Below are 25,459 nucleotides of genomic sequence, written 5' to 3'. Positions count from 1 at the left end.
TCTTGTTTGTGTCATTGAGTTCTATACCATAGTATCTACGTGACAATATAACCAAAGTAGAAGCATAAGTGAGTGCTTCTAGCTCTTCTTTAGAGTTGTTTTAAGGAAAGAGACACATCGCAAATGACTATTTTTTTTTACCAATTTCTTCCAATATACAGTGAGAAATTATTATTTTGTTTCAAACGATCGCACCTGAAACACTGAACCTTGTTTAATATACCTAAGTAGGCTCTGAAGGCATTATATTCGAGTTATACCTGAGTGCCTGCGGTTTTCGAAGTATTTTGTCATCAGCAAAAATCCAAACACAATACGAAAGAAAAGAAAGACGACATCAAAGATTTTTTTAAAAGATATCTTTATTTATTGCTAATTTGAAATTCTCTGTAGCTGGATGAAGACAGAACATCAGTGATATGAAACAGTCATGACTGATACAATTCAAACAGTTTATTGCTTTCGAATCGTTGAGCTATCACATTTGAAACGGTTTTATCTGCTACGAACCTACTTTCATCGACCATCTAAGTATCTGTATTACACGATGGAAATATTGTTCGAACAAACGATGTAAAACATGATTATAATGAATGTTATTATGGATGTAGTAGATAAGAAATTGTTTGGTACTTTTCGGTTATACAACCGGAGGAATACTTCAAATTTAATAATTTTGCACCCTTTAAATGTGGACATAGCGAAGGCAACAGTCTTGTCCCTGCGAACGACGTAGCAACTTCTACGAGGACTTTTCGCATCAACATTTGTGTTTATGACAACAGATGTCGGATTAACGGAAAAGTACCAAATGGGTTGAGGTTACTATTAACCATATTATTCGTTTCTTCCAAGTTAAAAAAATACATAAATAAAGATCAAAATCGTGTACATTCATTAGGTCTAAAAGAAACATGTTTCCTGCTGACAGCGATGGTTTCTTGGTAAAGGAGAAGTACGGAATCCTAGTTTTTCCAAGAAATAAAGTACTTCTGCCAAACCTAATTTAAAAATAAAATGAAGTGCTAATGCAATTTGGAGGTGCGTTTGTTTTTATACCGTTTCAGAATATTTTTCTGTTAATAATGATCGTATTTTATCTCAGGTTTTTCCAAGTTTAATTATGAAACGACAGATCATTATTATTTATTCATCAATTAAACAAAGTTTCATTAAAGTGATTTCTCTTTTTCCTGAAAATATAATTTTCATCAGCAATTTTCTTTAAATAGGCAATATTTTTTTAATTCATATAGTATATATTTTTGTATTTAAATAATTGCTTGCCTTTTATTTTTTAAAAGAATAACTGTATTTTTCAAAAACTATATGCCGTGAATTAAAAAAAAAAATTACTAGCTCATTGGTTGCAACTTAATGCAATGGAACCACCTCAGATTAGATCTGCACAGATGGTTCTGATAAAAAACTTTATTTTTTCAAGCAAGAATTCGGAATTTTTGTTTACCAAATTCTATGAATTTGGCAACAGTTTCACGCAATTAAGGTCTAATGGCCTTAACGGATGACGAAACTATCGCAAAGTTGCTAACAAGATAGTGTCATTTCAAATCTAATTAATATCTAATTAAAATATGTTGGATGCACCAAAATTTCTAGTTCTTCGTAAATTAAAGAAAAATTTAATGGCCATGAGTTAAGATAAAGTTAGAATATACCGAATAAAAAAAAATTTCAAAGTTATATGTTGGACTTGATATTTTGGAGTCTCTGTATAACGCTATTCTTTATTGCTTTCTTCAAAAGGATAAAGGTCGATCATACTACAGCAAACATTTTATTGCGAATAACAATTCATTCTTTCTTACAACCTCTACCACTAATGGAAATGTTATTGCTATTCATTGATTGTATGAAATTGTTGCGACAATGCCGCTGGTCTATATAAAAATTCAAACTCTACACTCAAAGACTTTGATTGGTTTTAATCTTATCTAATTTCTTCGTGAAATTTTTGCCGTGCTGTACATTTTTTTACGTAAGCTGTCCTAAACCCTCAGTCAGTAGTGCTCGTTCTTCAGAGCGTTTCTTGGCAGCGACTCAACAACGATCTAGGCGTGATGCTCAGTCCATAAGTATGTTACGCGATATCCAAATTGAAAATGAACTATTCAAATTTATTTTCTTACTTATCTCAATTATATGATCTATTACTTATCGGTCTTTCGATTAATGCTTCGGAATCTTTTAACACACCCAACGCATTTTTTCTTGCCATTTGATTCCTTTTCGAGTGAATTATGCACTACTGAAGATTTCAGCAACAATCTTCGTTCTTTCCGAAGTCTGTGCAACAAGATGTGTTTCCATATATATTCTAAAAATAGGGACAGTAAAAATTAATGCACTTTATTGCTTTCTCATGTACGAAATATACAAAGAGAATATGTTGTATTCGTCAAAAAATTTGACTATACTATTTTGACATTTTAGATTTCCCTAAATAAATAAATAAAAAAAAACTTACGGAATCTCTCAATCTATTTCTTAGTGGATGTCATAATTCAAAAAAGGAATAAACGAGACAGCGAAAATTTGGTATGAGGTTTCACACCAAAATTGCAAATGTCAGTCTTGACCCTATTCCCAAACTTTATCCAGTCAACGTGAATGAAGTTTGTCAAATGTGTATGTTGTTGCAAAATGACACAGAATAAATGGGAGGCATGTGCTTTTGTCAAGAGAAATATAAATATATATGAAATTTTTGGTCCAAACTGGAAGCATGCATATGCTCAGGATCACAACGTCCCAAATAAACGAAACTTGATTTGAGGTTTCACCCTTAAAATTGCATCAAATTTTAGAAGCCATACTCACCCCTCTTCATTGTATTTTCAAAGCAGAAAATTGAAAATTTTGAATAAAGAAAATTCAGATGTTTATATTTACATCCTTCCTCTTTAAATATAAAATGTAAAAATCTTTTTTGTGTTGCTAATCACCGTAGATGAATGAGCAAAACATTCCATGAGCGACCCTACGAGCTGATCATCCGCCTACATCGCTGTTCTGGAGCATGAATCCCTCCGGCGATGATAAAGTGCAGAATTTTTCCCGGAGGAACATGATTTTGTCTTTCTGCTAAAGAAACATTGCCGATGAAACAGCTTTTTTGCATGTCTTCAAGATAAAGTTTGCTCATTTTTCAACGGAACCTAATTAAAAGTATCTTGCTGCTTAAGATAAATAAAATATTATTCTTTAACTTTCATTAAACCAAATTCTTGAAATGCTATTTAAAGTAATTCTATTTAAAGCTGCATTGTCTTGACTTGCATCATGTTTTGTGAATATGGAACTTAGCGAATGATTTTTCACACGCTTCTTGACATTCTAATTTGTGCATTTTTGTGTTCTGGGGGTTATTACTCTATTTCAATATTTTCATAACTTAATTATAAATTAGCAAAATTTTGATTTCATATGAATTTCGAATGGTTCCATATGGATTTGGGAAAGAATTTTTAGGGGAATTTGTAAATTCAAGATTTAATAATCTTTAAACTAATGAATTATAAATTAAAAACAAAAAATATTTAATATTAATTAAAATGGAAAGGCATATAAATTGTACATATTTTAAAAAAAAGTGTGGCACAAAAACTATGTACATTTAATTTATTCTGTATTTTAAAACAGGCTTTTTTGCATAGGTGATAGTTTTATTGATATCCTACAAAATGACTCGATATGGGGAAATAAATTATCATGAAAGGAATAAAATATAACTTAAGAATAGAAAAGAAACAAATTGCAATGTAGATTTCAATTATTCAGGTGAGATCAAAATGACATCTGATATTTGTAAAAAGATCTATCAAGTCCAAAATTGAAACAAAAAGAAGAATAAAAAGTCCCACTCCATTTCCCACCAGCTGCAATGTTACTCAACGCAAATTTTTGATCGTCGATTAGCCAGATAATCCCATTTTTGTTGTGCCATCCTTGTGGTTTACACACAGAATAGAGACATTTTCATCAGCAGGTTCAAATGATGCTGCAGTTGAACAAAGTTCAGAAATTGATACTCAAAATTAACTTCTAAATTTTGTAATTCGACAATTACAGCAGCCTAATTGCCTGCAACATCCCACATTCATTCAATACTGAACATGTTTTTCTACTGAACTGTGTTTTCATTAAATTTCATGGGAATTCTTTTATAGTTTAAAATGCATTTCTTTGCAGGTTGCCACTGCCTTTTCTGGATATCAATCTCTCCAACTTTTGATTGTGGAGTCATCTAGAAAGGGTGTTTTAAAAAAAACGTTGGCAACCTAGAAGTGCTAAAGCTTCGCATAATACTGCAGGCTCAACAAATTAATATTAAACTTATGCAGCAGATCCTACTACTCAACTATTGGCTCTCTTAGAATATTTGGAAGGGTGACTCATTGAAATGCATAGGCCAATGATGCAAAAATAAAGTTTGAATAGAAATTATAATTGGGTCTTTCGTTTATGTCAGCTAGTTGCGTATCATATAACAGATGGTGGCGAAAACTGGAGGTTATATGTATGTATAATATGGTGGACTAACATTTGATAGATTTTTTTCTTTATAATTGGCTCCAAATACCTCACATCATTTTGTATCCACTGTGTACTTCACATTCACAAAGCAGAAGTACATGAAATAACTCAGAATTTTCTTGTTAGTTTTAACATTTTTAAAGCTTCGTAGCATTAAAAATGACTAGTTGTTTGGTAAAATACAAAATTGACTAGAAGTACTAACTTAATCTTACATAAAGCAAAATAAGATGATTTTCCGCCATCCGCACTCTTTAGTCACATATTAAGGCAAGAAATATCATTTTTCTTACTGTAGCAGTAGTTAAAATGTGTGTAGTTTAATGATATACAGCGCATGCGTTTGATTGCGTTTGAACAAAATTGCGCATGGCGAGCGCAATTTTGTTCAAATCTTCTGGCTAATGTTTAAAGAAATAGAGTAAAATGATGTCAAATAATATCGCAACATTTACGGCAAAAGAGTATAAAATGCAGAATGAAATTCAGCTAGAGGGTAAAACTTTTCTTAATAAATAATCTTGGTGTCAAATAATAAATAAACAAAAACAAAATCAGCATACTTTGTTTCATATGAACTCATGTCAGCTACAATTTTCTCTGCCACACACAGAATTCATTTTCATATTTCAGTTTTTGCAGAGGGGAACAATTTATATTGTCTGCATACAAAAACTCTATAATAGCAGACAATTTCCTTTCCAAATATGGAACTTTTTAATGCAGATTATTAAATTAATTTGAATAAATTAGAAATAAATCCTATTTTAAGCAATCACTTTGCAATTTTAAAACAAATGTTTCAAATCCAAAGGTTTAGAATTACAAAAGAACTGCCTTATCAAGGTTCAAATGATACCAAATTTAAGAGCCATTTTAATGGCATTTTTACAGCGTTGCCTATTATAAAGAGTTCCTTAAAATCATTTAATTTTTTCTGTTTTAAGTGAGTTCTCTACCAATAAACGTGAAAAGTTCTGCCATAGCACAGATTGTATGAAGCTCCAACTTCGTACAATTTATAACTTTAATTCGATGCTATCAAATCACACATGAGAAATAATTGAAGTCGTATATAATAATGAATATGAATACATTCTTTGGCTTAAAGCAGACAAATGACAATACACAATATACACTATACAATATCACAACACTATATATCACAAAAAACAAGCAAAATAGGACTAGAATCGTATCACAATAACTATAAAATAAAATCCTATAAAAATCAAAAATATTAAAGTAAATGATAAAAGAATAAAATTGAGTTTATTACTTGAAGTAAAAAAAAAGGCGTGAATTAGTACTTAATTCTTTAACACTGTAATAATTACAGTCTCTTCGTGCTCACGACACATTTTTACCATTGTAACTTCAATTCCATAAAATTTTGCATTTTTAAATAATCATTATCAATATAGGCCGCCTTGTGTTTCTTTTTAAATAATAAACATTTGCTTAAAAATAGGCACATGAACTTATTTTTATATAAAAAAAAATTCAGTATTAATTTAATATTTCCCTTTTTCTACTCTTTCTTTGGAATTCCTTCATCGAAAGGAATACCTAATTTAGCAATGCAACTGACTTTAGAATATTTACTTTCCGATGCCTATTATTACAAAACATAAAAATGTTTCTAAAATGAGCTGCAGATAAATGTAAAAAAGAGAGAATTCGTATTCCAGCACGCCTTCGTTTTCCTTAATCATCGAAATAATACTATCTTGAAATAGTGATGTCATTCTCGAGGCAAGTATGAGTTTCGAACATAATTATTGTTTCTCTTCTGGGCTGGTGGATCCCACGGTCCGCAAGCAGATTTACTTTTGATGCGGGAGGGAGACTCAAAACTGAAAGCATCATCGGTAGAAATAAAACATCTCTTGCCTTTAAGACAATATTTAATTACAAAGAATATTTGTGACAGAAGTTAAAAATTAGATACTTTTCCAATAGCTTAACGCATATTCTGAATACAACGTTCGCGCATATTCAATCTTCACGCATATTCTGAAATATAACGTCCAGAATATACGTAAAGATTCATCTGAAATCTTCAAACGTGGTTTCAATTTCCTTTTATTTCTCAATTTCAACACCGAAGAAAGTCTGCTATTCTATCTGGATATTAAAGAAACAATATTTTGATTCCTCAAAAGTAACTATGTACTCATCTTTTAATCTTACGTTTGTCACGCGAAGTGTAGATTAGATTTGAAGATTCGCTATTCAAGGCTATAAATTTATTTTACAATTTTTTTAAATTTTGGAGCAATTTTTAAACTTACGAATAGTATAAAAGAGATTCATTTTTCATTTACTTTGATACAAACAAATTCATCACTAAATCTGTGGGAGTTGCTTCTGGTATTAAATATTATTTTAGTGTTTAAAGATAGAAAATAATCTAGATTTGAAATACATTCAAATAAAGAGGGGGTTTTTTTTGCAAGTACTGTACGATTTTAAGGTTTTCTTCCAATACAAATATTCTATACTTTTGTAGATAATTTCATTTTTTTGCTGAAATGAGAGGCAAATCTATTTGAAAATAGTTGTCTTAAACTAATTTATAGCTTTCATTCTGTTTAATGGATTTCAAGGGCTCTTCCTTATCCCGGATCAATACAATAAATAATTTGGAATGTATTATAAATAATTTGAAAAACGAATTTGCTTAAACTCCTAATAAAAAACTCTATTTACCACTCCTTCTTTCTATATAAGAATTGTAGTGATACCTGAGATACTTCTGCGTAATCATATCTATTTTAAATCAATTTTAATGACTACAACAATTTGAAAACTTTTTTAAATAAATTTTTCTGCAGAAGCAGACAAATGGTCTCAGAAACTACAAAAGTTAGACCGATTTTAACTGATACTAATCTCAGTTTCTTTTCCATGACAGATACTCATAAGGTTCTTAAATTCAGCTGTCAGCGATTGTTTCTGGAAAAGATCTGCATGAAGAACATTTTATACTAATCCATAAATTTCACTCTTTAATCCTTTTTATTCAGAATCAATGATATCGCCACAGATTCGCTTCATTCCTGCTCACTACAACCGTGACTTCCACCAGACCTGCTATGCTAATCGCCGCTACCTCGACCTCCTCCTTCCTTATTGCTATGAATACAATTATTGCTATTCATCGATGAGCTCCGCTCTAAAGGACTAAACTAAAGGGTGCAACATCTAATCTCTATAGACAGCACCGCTTTTCTAAAAAGAAATGTCTTTCAGACTCACTGAATTTCATTCAGGAGGCAAACTTGTCCTTCAGTCGTGCAATGACAGAGTGGAAGTTACATTCTACATTCTCAGCATCGACTTCAGAAATCAGGGGGTAAATGAAGCGAAGATGTGGATGAGAAATCTTCAGATCTTCTTTCTGGACAGAATGATTCAGATATCCACAACATGGAACTTTGGTTCAACGAAAAACAACTTTACTGGGCATTTTAAATAATTTTTAAAAATTGATTTCAGTTGCAAATATATTCTTTCATTTACCCCTTTTGTATCTGCATAGGTTAAAAAAATAAATTAATAAAAACAGATTAATCCGTCTCTTTAATGCTTTTCTTAACTTAAAAACAAATACAGTTAAACGAACTTCAAACAATTTTAGATGAGAAAATCTCGAATTTCTTCTCATGCACGTATTACAGCTCAGCTTCATTTGTGGATTTTAGAGTGACAAATTTAAAACCATCTTTTTTATATGGATAGGAATAAAAAAATAAATTCATCATTGTTTCAAAAAAAAAAAAAAATCCGAGAATACTTAAATTTAAGAATCAAAAACTATCATCTGCGAGTTCAAGTAAATTTCTATGATCGAGGTATTCTGCTGGCTGATTGAAATGGTCATTTGAGAAATGATCATCAAAAATTGAGAAGTCATCAACTTAAATAAGACGCAAAGTCTTTTTTTTTTCATTTCATATATGTATGGTAGGAAAAGAAAACTAAAAATTTCAAAAAAAGGTGCTGGATATTTAAAACTTTAAAAGAAGTATTTGATTCATCTTATTAAATTAAAGAATTTAATCAAAAGCATCATCTCTCTTCCTGTTTAACATAATGCGCATCCATAATTTCACTTAATCATTTTCCTTCACGTTGATAAATTTTCATCAGGTACGTTACTGATACTGCGTAGGACGATCAGTATCTCTTCAAATTTATGAATGCAGGATGCATCTTTCAGCTCGAGAGTATGACTCAGAGATGCTGATCAGATTTTACAGTTCAAAAGAAAGGAATTTTTACCAAAAGACATTGTACTTCTGTAACCGTAGCAACAAAACAGCGGGGGATGGTCATCAAGTCCTAGGCTTCTTCATCATCGTCTTCTTCTACCAGTCCTTCCAGGCGGTAGCAAGCAGATTCAAAGTGCTTGTGAAGATACGATTTCAGCGTAAATCCCTTTCTGCACTTTCTGCAACGGTGCAGCTTAATGCCAGAATGCGTCTGTACGTGAGCCCGTAGGTTGGATCTGTCGGCGAAGGCCTTGCCGCATCTGCCACAGCCGAATGGTTTCTCGCCCGTGTGCGAGCGCATGTGTCCCTGCAGCAGCCAGGGCCTGGAGAAAGCTTTACCACACACGCCGCACTTGTGATTGAGTGTGTGTGTCAATACATGCATCGACAGTGCGGGCATTGACACGTAGACCTTCCCGCAGGTGGGGCACTTCTTGGCCAGCTGCGAGTCGGGACTTCGGTGCGTTTGCTTGTGTCTCGATAAGTTAGAGGAAGTGGCGTACTGCTTGCCGCATTCGCCGCACGTGTGGCGGTGGGAGGGCACAGTGGTGGACTTCCGTCGTCCAGAACGACCGTCGTCGGGGAAAGAAGGCGCACTCAGACTCCAGGAGGACGAGTCTGATGTTGGTTCCTCTTCCTCCTCTTCTTCTTCTGGCGAAGGAGGCTGCTTCTTGAAGGAAGATGAATCTGAGGAAGAGGAATCGTCGAAGGAGATCCAAGGAGTGCCGCGGCTCTTGGCGGAACCCGCCTGTTCCGTCAAGTAACCATCTGCAGGGTGTACGTCGTAGAGGTACCCTGCAAAAGACATAAATAAGTACTATGAAATAAGAGTTCTCTTGAAAGGCAGCAACAAAGGCAAGATGAGCACCCTGAAAGATGGGATGGATCGGAATCAGTGATTCTTTAATTTTAGCAATATTATATAATCAAGCGGATGATACATTTTAAAGAATTCCAATTCCATTTGCTACTTTTTATTTATGAATGGTTTATGTGATTATTGAAATAAAATCAGTGAAGAATAGAGGTAGATATCTCCATTTCATTCTATGATTTGAGAAGATGACTCACCACCCTTTAAGTCATCACCCATGACTCAATTAATTATTAAAATCAAAGGAATAAATTTTTATTACATCTAAAATTTGATTTTTTAAAACTAAATCTGCTGGCCTATTTATAAAGACCAGCGGGAGTAGTTTGCTCAAAACTTTATCGCGTACTCTCTAATGACGGTTTGATTCCCTCTCACCCCGCATAAAATCTTGGATCTTGGGAAGGCCCAGGAATTAACAAACGATAATAAAATATTGATCTTTGGCGTGGATTTAGAACTTTTACTGAATTTATCGAATGATTCTTGTCGATTAATTCCTGACAAGCAATTAACTGTAACCGAAAAGCAAATTATTCTTTTAGGAGCGTTTTTTCCAACCAATTGAAATCCAAATTTGTTTTGGAATTACAATTGTGATAACAAAATCATCACATTTAAATAGTTGCATTTTTGGGGTCATCGCGTTTACACGCTAGTGAAAATGTAGAGAGAAAATCAATCCCTTGGCGGATTTAGTTCCGAATTTGATAGATATCTACACTTTAGATATTAAATATGTGTACCAAATGTTAACTATCTAACTCTCTTAGTTTTGCAGTTGTCCATTGCACTTGTATTCGAACAGTCTGAAAGATGGATTTCGTCTGAATGGTGTTCACCAAAACTTGAGATATATCTATAAATCAGATGTAGAAGCCATGAGCTAAAGTTCATTTATCCAGCTGAAAGCGCTTTTGAGTTATTTTTGTCACAAACCGAAAATGTGTTTTTCGAACTCAGGGAGGTCACATGATTTGGTTTGGTTTTGGTTATATTAACGTCCCGTTTGAAGCAACACTAGGGCTATTTTGGGACGGGCCTCGTCATTTTGAACCACGGTCAGATGACGAGGATGGCCCCTGAGCTGACACCCCCCTCTCCACACTACACCACACCAGCGGGAGGACGTTTGGTCATGACGGATTTAACGTGCAACAGACCCTTTTACACGACGGTTCTTCAGTGGAATCGGGTCACGAACCTGAAACCCTCCGGTTCCGAAGCCGAGACCTTACCACCAGGCCACTGCGACCCGGGAGGTCACGTGGAGAATCATCAAAATCTCGAATTAGAATTTTTAGACGATTACAATACTGTTTCTATATTTCGTGTACAAGAAAAGTAAAAATGTTTGATTTTTACTGAATGATATGGGATTTAGCAGTGAGAAAGCGTATTGTATGTTGAAAGTTGATTCAATTAAAGAGAGTAAGAAAATGAAACACTTTTCAAAATCATTCGCTCATTTAATATTTGAGATACCTGCCTTATCTTCAAGAAACTTATCTCTTTTTTTAGAGGCATTTTAGAGGAGCAGTATCATAATTATTTCGACTCTGCTTCCGTACAGAATACCGATTCCAATTGCGCCTATAAATGTCTACACATTATGTCTTAACAGTGCACTTTTTTTCGTGTGCAAAATTTTTGCATCGATTTTCTTTGTTTAGACAAAATTCTAAATCGAAACAGTATTTAATTAAGAGGAAACATCCTACTGCTGTCTTGATGCGATCAGTGCAGAGCTTCGTCTCATCCTGATTGCTACTTCTTTCTCTCGAGTCCAAACGCCCGCAGTTCTTATATAAAATTTCATTTAACTAAGAAATTGCTTTTCTGAATGATCGAGTTCATTCACCCGCGAATAGATACACTAAAAACGGCCAGTTATAAGACGGGTAGTAATACAACGCATGCGTAGAAAGGGACTGATTTATATTTACCACAATTTCATAAGATAGATTTAGGTATTCCATGCATAGCTATAAATTGCTGTCTTGGCGTCCCTGAATTTTTCTTTTCACATAAATTATTTATATTAGTTTCTTAAAATAATGTATATTTACACAAAGAAAGACGGTAAATAAAAAAAAAAAGTTCAACATACATAAATTTGAAAAACCATAGAAAAAAATGGCAAATAAAATGAAAAAAAAAAAAAACTCGCATCAGAAAGAACAAAGAGCAAAAACTGTCAGAATTCATCTATGATAAATGATCCATTTTTTTTCCACGCCAAAAAATCGGCCAAATTATACAAACAAATGTGCAGTAAGAAAAAAATACAATACAGCGGCAAGTACTTGCCATGGACCGAAAAGCATTTTTCAGCCTTTCCATGCATGTACTGTCTGTCTACTGGCAGTCTTATAACTGGCCAAGTGTAAAGCCACCTTAAATCAGATTAAGAAAAGAGTCAGTGAACGGGCGAATTCGGTATAATATTAATTACAAGTTTAACCACCTTTGGCGAGCAGCTGGTTTGTCAGTATATTTATTCCTCTAAATGAAATCTTCAGCAAAATATATTCAAACTGCAAATTTGATAGATGTACCAGATATCATTTTAGAGACCTTACACCAATCTGCTCAACCTGCTGTGTATCTTCCTAATTTTCTATCATCTGAAATAAAATGAACTCTAATTTGCAATGGAAGAGATTAAATATTAGTTAATACAAAAACTTTTTTAATGAAAGTATTTAAAGATGCATATGCTTGTAATTTTGATATTTTCATCATTATCTATTTTCGAAATTAAGCCTTATTTGTAAATATACCAAAACTTCAAATTTTTACATTTCTACTGGTGAAACTATTGGTCAAATACCATCCTTTCAGAAATCGTGTACACGGAGGGGTACAGAGACTTCTCTCAATTAACAGAGTTTTCTAGAAAAAATTCGTTTGAAAACCAAATTTCGATATAAAGAACGAATGTTTTTAGTATATTTCTAGCTTACTGAAGTTTTAATTCATCGTACTCAACAACTGGGTGGAATATATTGTTTTCTCATTAAGGAAGAGAAACGAATTCGATATGTGAAGTAATCTATAATAAAAGAGAATATTAAAATCACTCATAGTATCCTACGATTATATTTCCTACGAAAAGGGGTAATGCATAATATTCATTTCATTTCTTGAATTCCAAATTATTTACTTCTTTATTTTTTTCTATTGTAGAAGAATTATAAAGATTCAAAAGAAAGATTATAAAGAACTATAAAGATGCACATCTGCAGAAAATATCCTCAATTTTTTCAGCATCATCTTCGTCTTTAATAAAGCTAAAAGAAAAAAAAAAATAGCTTACTAACTAAATGAAGATATTTTTTTTAATTATAAATATCTCATTAATTTTCTCCCATATTTTTTTTTTCGACGCAACGTTTCAAGTTCTTTCCGACACAGATACACGAGGAATAGAAAAATGAAAGGAAAAATGGAAATATTCTTTTTAGATGAACACAAGCGAAATTCTAGCTATAAAAAACGTAAACGTATTTCTTTCCCCTGATTTAATAAAAGCAGTGAAGCATCATAACTGTTTTCATTTTCAGGAGTAGAATAGCAGAGAAAATGGAACGAAGAAGGAAAATTGAAAAATGCTTCACAAGGCAGGATAAAAGAAGTGCTATTTATAATGTTTGCAACAAACTGAAGTCACATAATTCGGGAAATATTTGAGGAAAAAGAACATTGAATTGTTTAGACGCTGATCAATGTTGTAATTTGATTTTTGAAAATCCATTGTAAGAGCCTTATAAACCCGTCACAAAAGCATTCCACTAGTAACGATTTTATCTTATGAAGCGTGTTTCGTGAACTAGACGATGCCTGCTTATTTAATATAATCAATGATGACTTTAATTTTGCAATATTTATCGGAAAGTTTCTCTTGATATTAGTACCAATTCCTTCATTTCAGAGCGAAAAGGTATATTTTAACGTGTCTGAGTGAGAAATGAGGAAATTGCATCCTGTGCCTGCAAATTAATTTATCCTTAAAGACGCTTTCAATTATAAAATTACTTTTGTTAATGGCAGACGTATCCTTCTAGGAATAAACGATATTCTTGATAATGGCAGAAAAAAACAAATCATAAAGGATGTGAAATGAAAAATAAAAGTTCCAATTTCGTGTGAAAAGGGGAAAACTTTCTGCGTAGCAGTGAAAGCAATTAATCGCTTACTTGGAGACTTCCAAGAGCTCATAATCCGCTGAAAGAAATACTCATTTTAATTGTATATTAACTGCAAATGCGGCAGTAAGTTGGATGCAGTTCCAGACATGCCTTCATTTGTAATTATATTTAAGAAAAGAGAAAATTCGTATCAACATTATTTTTCACTTGAGAAATTGATTATCTGGATGTGTAATTATTAATTTTCTTCATAAGTGATTACTGTGTTTATTATTTCATTTGTTAGCATGTGGCATTATTGCAATACGGGAAATACATCGTCCAACACAGATGGAGTTGTTTCACTTTTAAGTTTACCATTATTAATAAAGCAATTCTTACGCCAAAGAATAGTTAAGAGACAGTATGAGTCGAAGAATGAAAAGGTTGACCAGAGGGTAGGGGGAAAAGTTGTTTTGGACTGTGCAGCTTCCTGTCCTTCTGTCAGGAGCTGCACAATCTGTCAGTTCTTCTGATGCACGTGGAAGATCGTTGCGTCTACAATGAGCTTGTTAAATCGAATGCGTCTGAAGGAGAACCGAAGTATAAGAAAGAAGATTTGAAGGGACTTCCGCCATAGAGAGCGTTTTGGATTAGCTACATCGCACAATAAATAGAAACGGAAAAGGATTCGTCGACTGGTTAAAAGTTTTGCGTGCATGTATATATTAGGTGAATATATCATGTACAAATTTCAATCACCTAATCATTGCGATTTCGTGTTATCTTGTTCACATGCAAACGAATCAACATTAAATCAACAGAAGATTTGATAACCCTACGCTTTTGATGATGATATTTGTAGGTCTTAGGATTCCTGAATTACCTAGTTCGCAGATGGACATGCAAGCGTGATGCCAGAAATAGCTACTTTCAGATTCCTCAAGATCTCCAGGTACAATTGTTTGATTATTAGAACTTCGTAGATAAATTCGTATATAAACATATTATATGTACTTCGTATATAAACATTAAAAACACTAGATTTATTGTTCTTTTTTAAATTTAAGAGGAACATACGATATATGTTTTCCTGAAACAATGAAATCGGCTTAACTTTCATCAAAACAAAGGAAAATATTTTTGCAAATAACATTTAAAAACAATTTTGAAATCTCACTAAAAATAGAAAAGAAAATGTGTGAAAGAAAATTTTTGAATTTTAAGACAGATAATAAAAAAATTATTTTTGAATTATCTCTCTAATACAAAATTATTAGACAGATATCAAAAAAATTTTGGAATTTATTGCTAAAATACGAAAAAGTTTTTTTTTTTTTAATTTTAGCTAATAAAAACTATAATTACGTTTTCAAAATTATTTTGATGCGTGATAAATTTTATAAATTTGATGAAGCTGTCGAACCAAAGTCTCACTTATCATTATAAAAAAATATTCAGAATAAAGAAGTGACAATCCGTAAACTTAATGAAGAGCACAAAAAAAATATGATAATGCAAAATGCAATTATATTAAGCATAATGCTATTTGGATAATACTTGAATATATTTTGTAAAACCACAGAAGACCACATAAATATAATAAAATATCTGGACGTGGAATGTTGTGTCTTATCCTAAAGCTGTGGAAAGATAGCAAAAATTGTTGCAAATGGCTCTAAATTTTTTTCATCGAAACTATCAAAGTGGACCTAACATAATCAACGAAGACAATGCAAAAATCCCAATATATCGGTTTCAAACCTACAAATCCAAAGGAAATGTATAAAGTTGAAACAACTAATTACATGATTGTTAAAATAGAAGAAAAAGGATATTCAATTTGGGATTTGGAAATTTTCTCCTTTCATAGATTTGTACAGTTCTAGTTATAAATTTAAAATATGCAATGTGAAAGGTAAGCACTAGAAAACGAAGAAAATTTTACACACACACACACACACAAATATATAGCAGAACAAAGTAAAATTTTTGTTTCCTCTTCCATAAACGTGGAATCCAAAGAAAATAACAATGAAAGCAAGACGACATAATAAGCAATAGGTAACAATATTCCAAGCAAAATCTTCAGTAATCCTGAGCAACTACCGGACCTTTAGAAGTTCTTTAAAGAAATATTAAAAAATCATAATTTGCAACAAAAAAAAAACTTACGGAAATGGAAAACAACTTAAACATTGGAAAACTCAACGTCTCACCGGACGACATCGACTTGATGCCAGCACCTATTTGTTGATACCTTTCTGGCTTAATTTCCACTTTTTGTGTGAGTCATCTGTTTATTCTTACACTTCAAATTCCAGTCCTCCTAAGCTGAATTTGTTACAAAGGACACCAGGTCGGAATTTTAAAAAGTCACCATAAAGGATGCGATGCTGCTGCAGCCTGGACTCCCTTTGCTTGTCTCCAACCGGTGAGAGGGTCAGCTGTGGGAAAACGATCTGCGCCGTAGACACACGCGCTTTCTCATTCATTCTCAGCAGCATAGCGATCATCTCTTGTCCCATTGGCGCACTTTACTATGGAAAAGGAAATATTGTTGATCTTTATTTGATTTCAATCACGAAAATTTAACCAGTGGGAGTGATTTCCGCAAGACTTTCCCACATGCTATATCAATAAGAGTGTTAAGCTCTCTCCCTCCGCTTAAAAAAATGTGGACTTTGAATAAGGCCGTGAAAGCCACAAGTGCTTCGATTTTTGTTTGCAGAGTGCCTCAGTTGAGCGTTTTATGTTTTGTAGTATAACGGGACAAACAAACAACAAACATAGTATGCACTTCAGAAGCCTTTTTCTTTTTAACAGTCTTCATCAAAATTTGACATAGAGCTACAATTTTAAAAATCACATAAATTCCTAATTAAATCTTTGTTTGTGAATTGTCTTGTTAGCATTTTATACGAACGTACAGACCGAAAGATTGTACTATCCTTTAACGGGTTGACACAGATCTATACGTTACATGCTAAAACTGTACAGAAAGAAAATGAAGATCCATTAAGTTTTGTAATTGTGTATTCACTTAAACAAAAAGACGAGCTTCATGCGCATGGTTTACGCTCAAAATTCGATAGAAACTACAGGTATGGTGTAAAGATCAGATATCAAATTTCAACCACCTAGTATAAAGTATTTTTGAACTTTCGTATTCACTGACATACAGGCATTATTCTAATTTTAGGGGAAGGGGAAAAGAAAGAGAGATGGAGATCAGAAACATGAAGATTTGTCAAAATCTCGAGGTCGATTTTTTTTTCTTTAATCGCTACTACACTTTTATTTGATTATTTATAAATGTTTGCATACTTTGTATTCTACAAAGAAAAAAAATATGATGTATTTATTCGAGTCATAGTGAATGTAATCAAATGACTTGACTCTTTACTGGAATGAATAAAACTATCTTTTTTTCCCCCTTTCTTTTTTTTTCTATTTTTCCCCCCTTTCGTAAACACTTTTTTGCCAACCTCTCTTTCGAAGAATAAACCAAATTTTCAAAAAGAAAGAACACAATTCCATCATTGATTGGCTAAGCTAAAATAAAGAAGAAAGGAAATCGCACCGAAAGAAGGAAGGACTAAAAAAAAAAAAATGACTACAGAAATAGAGAAAACAACTTGTTGCTGTTTCTTCTTTAATGGAATTGAATTCTGTGTGCTATTTTATTTTCTTCAATCGTGTCTACAATTCAGGATGATTCTTTTTTCCGCTGTTTCCTACGTAGCTCGAAAAGGGGATGTTCACAAAGCTCTTCAAATCCTTCCGGATTGCTAGATATAGAGGAAACTGGTTGAGTGAGTGGCAGCAGCCATTACTCCAAAAATTTCTCATTCTTTTCAGAGACATTATTTAACTTAACTTGTTTCATATATGCAAAGTTAAAATTTTGCTGCCAGTTTTTCACATCCTTCCTGATTTGCTAGATTGCCAATATTTTGCCAAAAAAAAAATCAGCCTTATTCCAGCATACATAAAAATGTCGTCATTTGAACTTAATGAATGTATTCTTAATATCTTTTAATTAAAGTTTCGTTAGTGACCGTCTATATATTAAAATAAGCACAAACCTCAAAATTTCCAATAGTAAGATACGTTTCTCTCTTCTCTTTTCAAAACTATATCAGAAGTTATTTCCGGAACCAAATTTCATCAGTCGTGGTCTATTCGTTTTAAAATTATAGACTAACAGAAATTTGAATTTTAACGTTAAAACAAAAGTTTGACCTTCTGATGTTTAAATGAAGCTTTGAACTTTTATTCCTATCTTGAAAAATAATATTGTTATTGATCAGAAATATTTTTATTATTATTATTGAAATATAAATTATTCTAGAGATTTTCAACACATACTTATCGTTAAAAAGAAATTTTTGGCATTAATATAATTTTTCAAAATTAGAGATTAAAAATTTTTAAAAGGCAACACACCTAAATTGGGCATTAACCAATGAACAAAGCTATTTAAAATGGAATGCAAAATTTCAGCTTATTCCAATGGGTAGTTTCCTCTTACATTTTGTTTTCTATATTGCCTCTGAAACGGTGAATTTAGGGCAGCATTCACAAATTTCAAAATATCGGTATATTTTTATTAGAATGATACTCAAGTGCTGCATTTCTTCAATCAAATATTATTTTCTACATTGTTGTGATGTAAGGATAGATAAAAAAAAATTTCATCAGGGACAAAAAATATGAAATCAAAATAATAAAGTGTTTTCCAATGCCAAAATATTACATTAATAGCCATCACTTATAAACTTGACAGCGAATCTGTCTCTATAGCAAGCTGACATTTTTACTCGTAGGCACACGTAATGTTGTGTACAGAATATAAGAAGAGAACGAAAAAGTGAATTTTATTTCTTAATAAATACTTTATACATGGTAACTATTTATTTTCACCAACGTATACAAAAAAAAAAAAATCTTCACAGACAATGCAGAAAAAACTTTATATGTTACAGCAAGGATAGGACCATTAGTACTTATTATTTTTGCTTTATGTGCTCAATATTTCTTAGGAAAGTCTCAAATTCCATAAAATTAACTTGCCGTAATTGTATTTATTATTATTATCTTGACTATAATCATTAACGTAATAAAATTTTGTCATCAAATCATTATTAGATAATGCATTTAATATTAACTAGCCGCTTTGTTCCAACTTGTTCGTTCAAATTATTCAATTTTGATGTTGTTAAATATTAATATGAAATGTATATATATTTTTAAATTTTACTTTGTAATTTAATAAGACTAGAAAACAAAAATTTAATTCAATAAGTTAAGATAAATTATAATATATGCAAATTAAAAGGTGTACACACTGCGAAGTAAAATTGAAATGAAAATCCTACTTCAGAATTAATGTCTAAAGAAGGAATTTTTTTAAAGATTGGCAAAAGCATGCGATTGAATGTTTTGATGGTTGAGCTTGAATTACATATTATTAAAGCTACGAATTGCCGGGGTCCTGGCCTAGGGATAGCGCGTCTTCCTTGTAATCTGGGTATTCCTGCTTCGGGCGTGGTTGTTCTTCACCCTGTGTTCTATCTGTCAGATGTATGAAAGAGCCCCCTTGCAAAAAGGGGTTGTGCAAGCGAGTGAGTGAGGTATCATCTTCATACGAACTAGAAGTCAGACTTTTGTCCTCGGGGGTCTTTACTCTCAGAAGCTACTGCAGCCCCTTTCCGTGGTACTGCGGACATGGCATCATCAATGCTACCAATTGTGCATTACATTGAAAGAAAATTGTTAAAATAAAAAAAACAAATATATCATTAAAAAGGTAATTTTTTGGCGGTATTACCATGATTTAAAAACTATTTTTCTGAGATAACAGTTTGGAAGATATGGTTATGGATTTCTAATGGCAAATCATAGCGATTACTCATTTACAAATGGTTGTTTATTTCCGCATCTCCTAAAACTTTGGCGCATATTTCTTGATTTCTTTTACATCATTTTCCCCCTGATTGAATAGATTAGGATTTCAGCGGGTATCATTCAGAGCATTTCTAATAATATATTTCAACTTCATTATGTAACATGAATATGATACCTTAACTGTATCTCTCATGTTTTTCCTGCGCGAACATTCTTTTATTGTAACTTAACCATTTTAAGCATTAAGCAAATAGCATTAAATACCTAATATGTTTCGTAATGTTCTTCCAACCTTTATTTTTTGTGTGTTTGCTGCAATTCTACTGTCTGCTTTATAACAGCAATTTTTTTCTGAAAGATGCATTTTGTTTTTAATAAATAAATAATCCTGATGGCGAACTTAATTTCATCCATATAGATATTGAGCTTTGAGCTGTCGTCTTCACATGTAATATGCGCGATTTTTTCCGTGGTATGGTAGAGTTTCACAGATAATTCAGGGGGTTACTGGATGGATGCTCAGTCATTGACTCCCGCGCTTGGCGACAAACTTGATGACTTCGATGACAAAAATGAAATTACAGAAAGTTTGATGAAAACTCTATTAGGAGCGAAGGTACGATATTCTTCAATAAGCTCGTTAGCTTTCTCAAGACTATAAAAATCTTCAATTGTATTTTAATTATATGTAATGTAAAAATAGATAAATTGTTGGAAAGCTTCATTCGTTACCAGATAAAAGAAAAGAACCTAATTATGTTGTTAAAATATATCTCATTGAGATATATTTTACACAAAATAATTACCACAAAAAGATAAAATTACAATGAAATCAATCCAAAGGCTGATAATTAAATTCCGAACATATTCTGTAGAATATAATATCGCCAGTAAAAACTTTAACGCATTAGGAGGTGAATGAAAAACTGATTACAAAATTCCATCTTTCCAAATATAGAATAAGTAAAATTAAACAATTATGTTAAGCAAAATCATCAATCAATAATAAACAGACTCCACAGTAAATAATATACACAGAGAAGTAAATAACAAACTCCACGAAGTAAAACCCCATATTACTCCATGGACTTCATCTTTCAACTGGAAGTATGATGTGATTTTTACTCGACTGCGCATGGGCCATTCACGTATCACACACACACTTACTATTTGGTGAGTCTCCACCTGTTAGCGGTTAATGCAATGTTCCACTAACTATACGTCACATTTTAATTGAGTGTCCTGATTTTCACAGAGACCGCATCAACTTTTATAACTCGTCTGATTTTACCTACTAGGAGAAAAACCTCACTCAAATTTATTTCTGTTCTTGAAAAAGATTGGAATTTTTAGGGAAATTTAAATTTACTATTTTATTTTTATTTACAATTTTACCAGCTTCTAAGATAAATTTTATGGAACTAAATAGAAAAACTCAATAAGTGAATCGTGTTTTCGGTGCAACATATCCTAGAAAAGGTTATTGCAACAGGAAATTACCACATCCTATCCAATCCAATCAAGTTAATCATTTAATTCAGTTTAATACAATTAAGTTAAGAATCAAGTTAAACAACTGTGTTTGATAAATGAATAGCGAATATATTTTTACTTTTATTTTTGTGAAATGATTTTTTTTATGATTTACTATTATAAATATTATGAAACCTTGAATAATTTTTTGTTTAAATTCACCACTAGATGGTGCAATTTGTATGGTATTGTAATTAATTTAACTGATATGAACGAATAATTTAGTTTTGGAAGTATTGAAAATGCTCAATGTCTCTGAAAATACATAAATAAACAAAATTTCAAAATACTAGTAAATCAGAAAGCGAATAAAAAATATATTTGTAAATTTTATTTTTAAAACATGGTATTTGCTGAAAAAACTAAATTAAATGAAAGTGAATAAAAAAAGATACTTAACATCAATCATCAGAATGATTCAAATGAATCAGCCAAAGAGCCGAATGAATTCAAATGAACGTATTCATTTGCCTAAAACTATTGTTTGAAGCCACGAAGAAAACCAAATTAAGAGCAACCCATTCCGATAAATTTCACTCGGCTCAAACTCCCCACTGATCAGAAGCTTCATCAAAGCTTTTCCAACTAACGAGCGACGGAAGAGAAGAGAGCTTTGGCTCTGAAAAAAAACAACTGAGATTTATATCTCATTAGGGAAGATTACAGAATTTGCCGTCGCCGGTAGCAAAAATGTCTTTGAAAACCATTTAGGAACGATGCATTAGGCACCACGCCCTGCACAACTTTTATTGTCACAGAATAAATAAAAGAGAAATTTTTAAATTAACAATTATAGTCGGTGTGACGTCCTTTTTAATTCTTGAGTCATAGAGAAAAATGAATGCACCATCAGAAGCGATATTAAAAAGTGAACCATTTTTACATTAATGCGTGTATTTTTAGTTGTCTTATTCTACAAGATAAAAGATTGCAAGGGATGTGCACTTTCGTGCACTTTTTAGTCAATTAAAATTTTAGAGCACCTTCATTGATAACTTCTAGAATTGTTGCCAAAAAAAAATTATTTTTGCGCTATCTTAAAATTAAAAAAATAAATCAATAAATTATGCTTCCACCATGAGAAGAGTAATTTTCTCTTAATTTTAAAGCTCCTTTTTAAGTGTGACTTGTCATCATTGATTAAAAGTCAAACGCTTTTTTCAGCATCAAAAAACTGAAAACAAGAGCAATGCTTTTTTTCTGTTTATGAGAATTAGTTCTAAAATTCCGTTCCTCTATACTTTTGACAATTCCATATTTTAGATACTTTCATTAACTGTGAGATAAAAATACTTCTAGAATTCTTTATTATTCTTTTTATTTGTAAAATTAGATAAATATCTTACAACTAGCCAAATGTATTTTCATTAAAATTAAAACTAGATTTATATGTGATCAAAATAAAGAAATAATCATCATTAAATTTCATACTTATAGAATCATTATTGATTAATTTTAAAAAGAATTAAACTCCAGATTATGATTTTAAGAGGGTTCGAATTAAAATTTTAAATGCCTGTTTTAAATATAATTATGTCCTTATTTGCCTAAAATTGGCAACTGTGTTTTTTTCCATAAAAAAAAGAATCTATATTGTATACAAATTACTGGCCAGTCTGTTTTCCCTCTATTGTTGAGAAAATTCTTCGAAGATAACTGCAAATTCCCATTTCAATAATTATTTATCATTAATAAATGTTTTTCATAAGATTCAATACGGTTTAAGGCAGAAGAAAAGCTAAGAAATGTGTGATAATGTACATTTTTATTCAAAATAATATTAGCATGTGGCTTAATCTTTTTAAGTATTAAAGCAAATTTTAATAACCTGAACTGATTGGTACTGAATAATTTATTTCACTTACAGAATATCCTTAATTTTTGTCCAAATTTAACTTCAAAAGTACTACAAGTTTTTAAAAATAATACTGCACAAATTTTTATACTTGTTTAAGGACCTGTCTCCGGAGATCGGTTGTGCCCCCTAGATTTTGCAATTTTTATTTTAGCTCTACATTTAAACAATTACAAATTTTATTAGTCCTTCACAGGGGACTTTGCACCGGCTAGTAAATAAAAATTTAGAGAATAATAGAAAGGAATTTTTAAATCTGATAAATAAAATTAAAATTCTAGCAATCTATTAGAAAATGCCAGGATGGCGGGTTTATACATGATGTTAACAGATGAGAATGTAAGGATGAGCAGAAATCCAATTTTTAAAATGAACAATCAACGTATAAAAGTGAAAATCGATCTGGAATATTTGGGAATCTTGATTCGTAAAAGGTTTATTAGCTTCACATTCCCAAGACATAAAAATGTGCAAATAATTTTAATTTGATTGTAAAATTTAAGCGGATCATTAACAAAAACCTTATAAATTTACGGTTACACACGTTAATTGAAAAAGTTGTGCTGCTATTTGGGGCTGGTCTCTCATTTTTGCATTACTATCTCGGGAGATGTTATAAAGAACCATGATCATAATGGAACATCAGGACTGGTAGTTAATCATTACCGATCAATAATTACTTTTTTAAGTTCAAATGGTTTGAAAAAATTTGAAGATTTTTAAATTTTAAATTTTGGCCTGTTACTTGAAGTCAATCTTACTTGTGAATTTGGATAATTTTGTGAAACTCTCAAATATTCTTACTGAAACCAACGTTCTGTAAATTAGACCAAATATTCATAAATGAAGAACACTCGGATCGGTCTAAGATCAACTGACTGTTATTGTGCATTCTCAAGCAAAGATTTTCTTTTGATATTTTAATATCTAAATTACGGACAAACAATAAAGGGTTGCAAGTCAAATTTTTAGTTGATCCAAAAAAAGTAACTGGAAAAATCCATTTTCCATCAAGAATTGTTTAAGATTGTCAGTTCTTGCTCAAATTTTAATTAAAAATACATTTCAACTCTCAAAGGTGGGGCGGGGAATTAACGGCCAATTTCAGAAAAAGCAAACATTTCTGGTGAAGAGATGGTGATTTTTTTTTTCTTACTCCAATCGGAAATACAAATTAAAGAGAAAAATTGTTTCCTGATTGGCAAAACTTTTATAATGATTGTCAGTTTGAATAAGTTGTTAAGAGCTCCTTTTCCTGCGTTAATCCAGTTCATGGTCTTAAGTTTGTTTTCAAATCGATAATGGAATACCAGATACTAATTGTTGTCTCAGTAGGTTGTCTTATGAAAATGTGGAATATCGGGTATGCGAATAATTATGTGCTTAAGCGTTCCCTAACGCGAGAAGTTTGGAACACAAAAAGATTTTCGGAATCTACTTATGAGTAAACAGTACCAAAAACTATATTATGAGAGCTCTTAAAATTGGTGAAAGGATCTGTAATCAGGTGGCCAAGATATAGGGTTGTTCTTTTTATTTTTTTGTGGTGCCTATCCCTTTTCTTTTTGATTATGCTTCTAATCCCTGGAATTAATTTTATTTTTAATAATTTTAAAAATAGTATTTCGCAGTAGTATTTTTTTATCGTGCCCTTTACTTTTAGAATTTTAAAATTTCACATCATCTATTTCAACCATTGAGATTTTAATGTAAATATTCACATACTCAGACTATTTAAATCTTTAAAAGCAACAAGAAAATTGAATGTGATTGTCCGAGTTCTGTATAGACCTCTAGGATGTCAAAAAATACAAAAATAATGTCAAATCATCTTTTTAATCAAAATTTGGGTTATGAGGGGGACCTTGTTGGATTCACATTAACGTTTTACTTATCGTGAATCGTTCTCATATCAGTTGGTCTGCTTTTCTATAGGGACGGAGTATTTTGACGTTGTGCGTTGGTTTGAATATTTGTGACATGAATTTTATTCTTCGTAAAGAATGAGTGGCTCTTTAAAATTTCAGTGTCAGGAAGAGGAGATATAAATGCTGCTGACTGGAAGGCGGATACCGAAAGCCGAGTTTGGAAAAATATTATCACTTCTTTTATTTCTGCTTAAATTGTTCTCATAGGTTTTTAATGACCAACAAGTGGTTAGTGAGTCATTGTGGGCAGTAGTACCAAGCCAGGCTTTGCGAACAGTAGGGCGGTAGAAATTCTGTTTATCCAATAGCTGCAATTTTTAGTGAGCCCTTGTCTTGTGAGTTTTTTGGTACATGTTTATTGCGATTTTGTTTAGTATGGGTATGCTTTGTTCTGC

General features: G+C 31.9%; 1 protein-coding gene across 1 annotated transcript in view; it reads right to left on the bottom strand.

The window, feature by feature from the left end:
- Positions 1 to 377: 377 nt before the first annotated feature.
- Positions 378 to 25,459, bottom strand: part of LOC129981400 (transcriptional repressor scratch 2-like) — a 47,999-nt gene continuing 22,917 nt past the window's right edge. The window contains exon 2 of the mRNA XM_056092232.1: positions 378 to 9,629. Coding sequence (XP_055948207.1) covers positions 8,905 to 9,629 — 725 coding nt within the window. The 3' untranslated portion in view covers positions 378 to 8,904. The remainder of the gene's footprint in view (positions 9,630 to 25,459) is intronic.

This window comes from Argiope bruennichi, chromosome 8 (assembly GCF_947563725.1).
Source record: "Argiope bruennichi chromosome 8, qqArgBrue1.1, whole genome shotgun sequence".
Lineage (NCBI taxonomy): Eukaryota > Metazoa > Arthropoda > Arachnida > Araneae > Araneidae > Argiope > Argiope bruennichi.
This window is presented reverse-complemented; position numbering and strand designations above follow the sequence as displayed.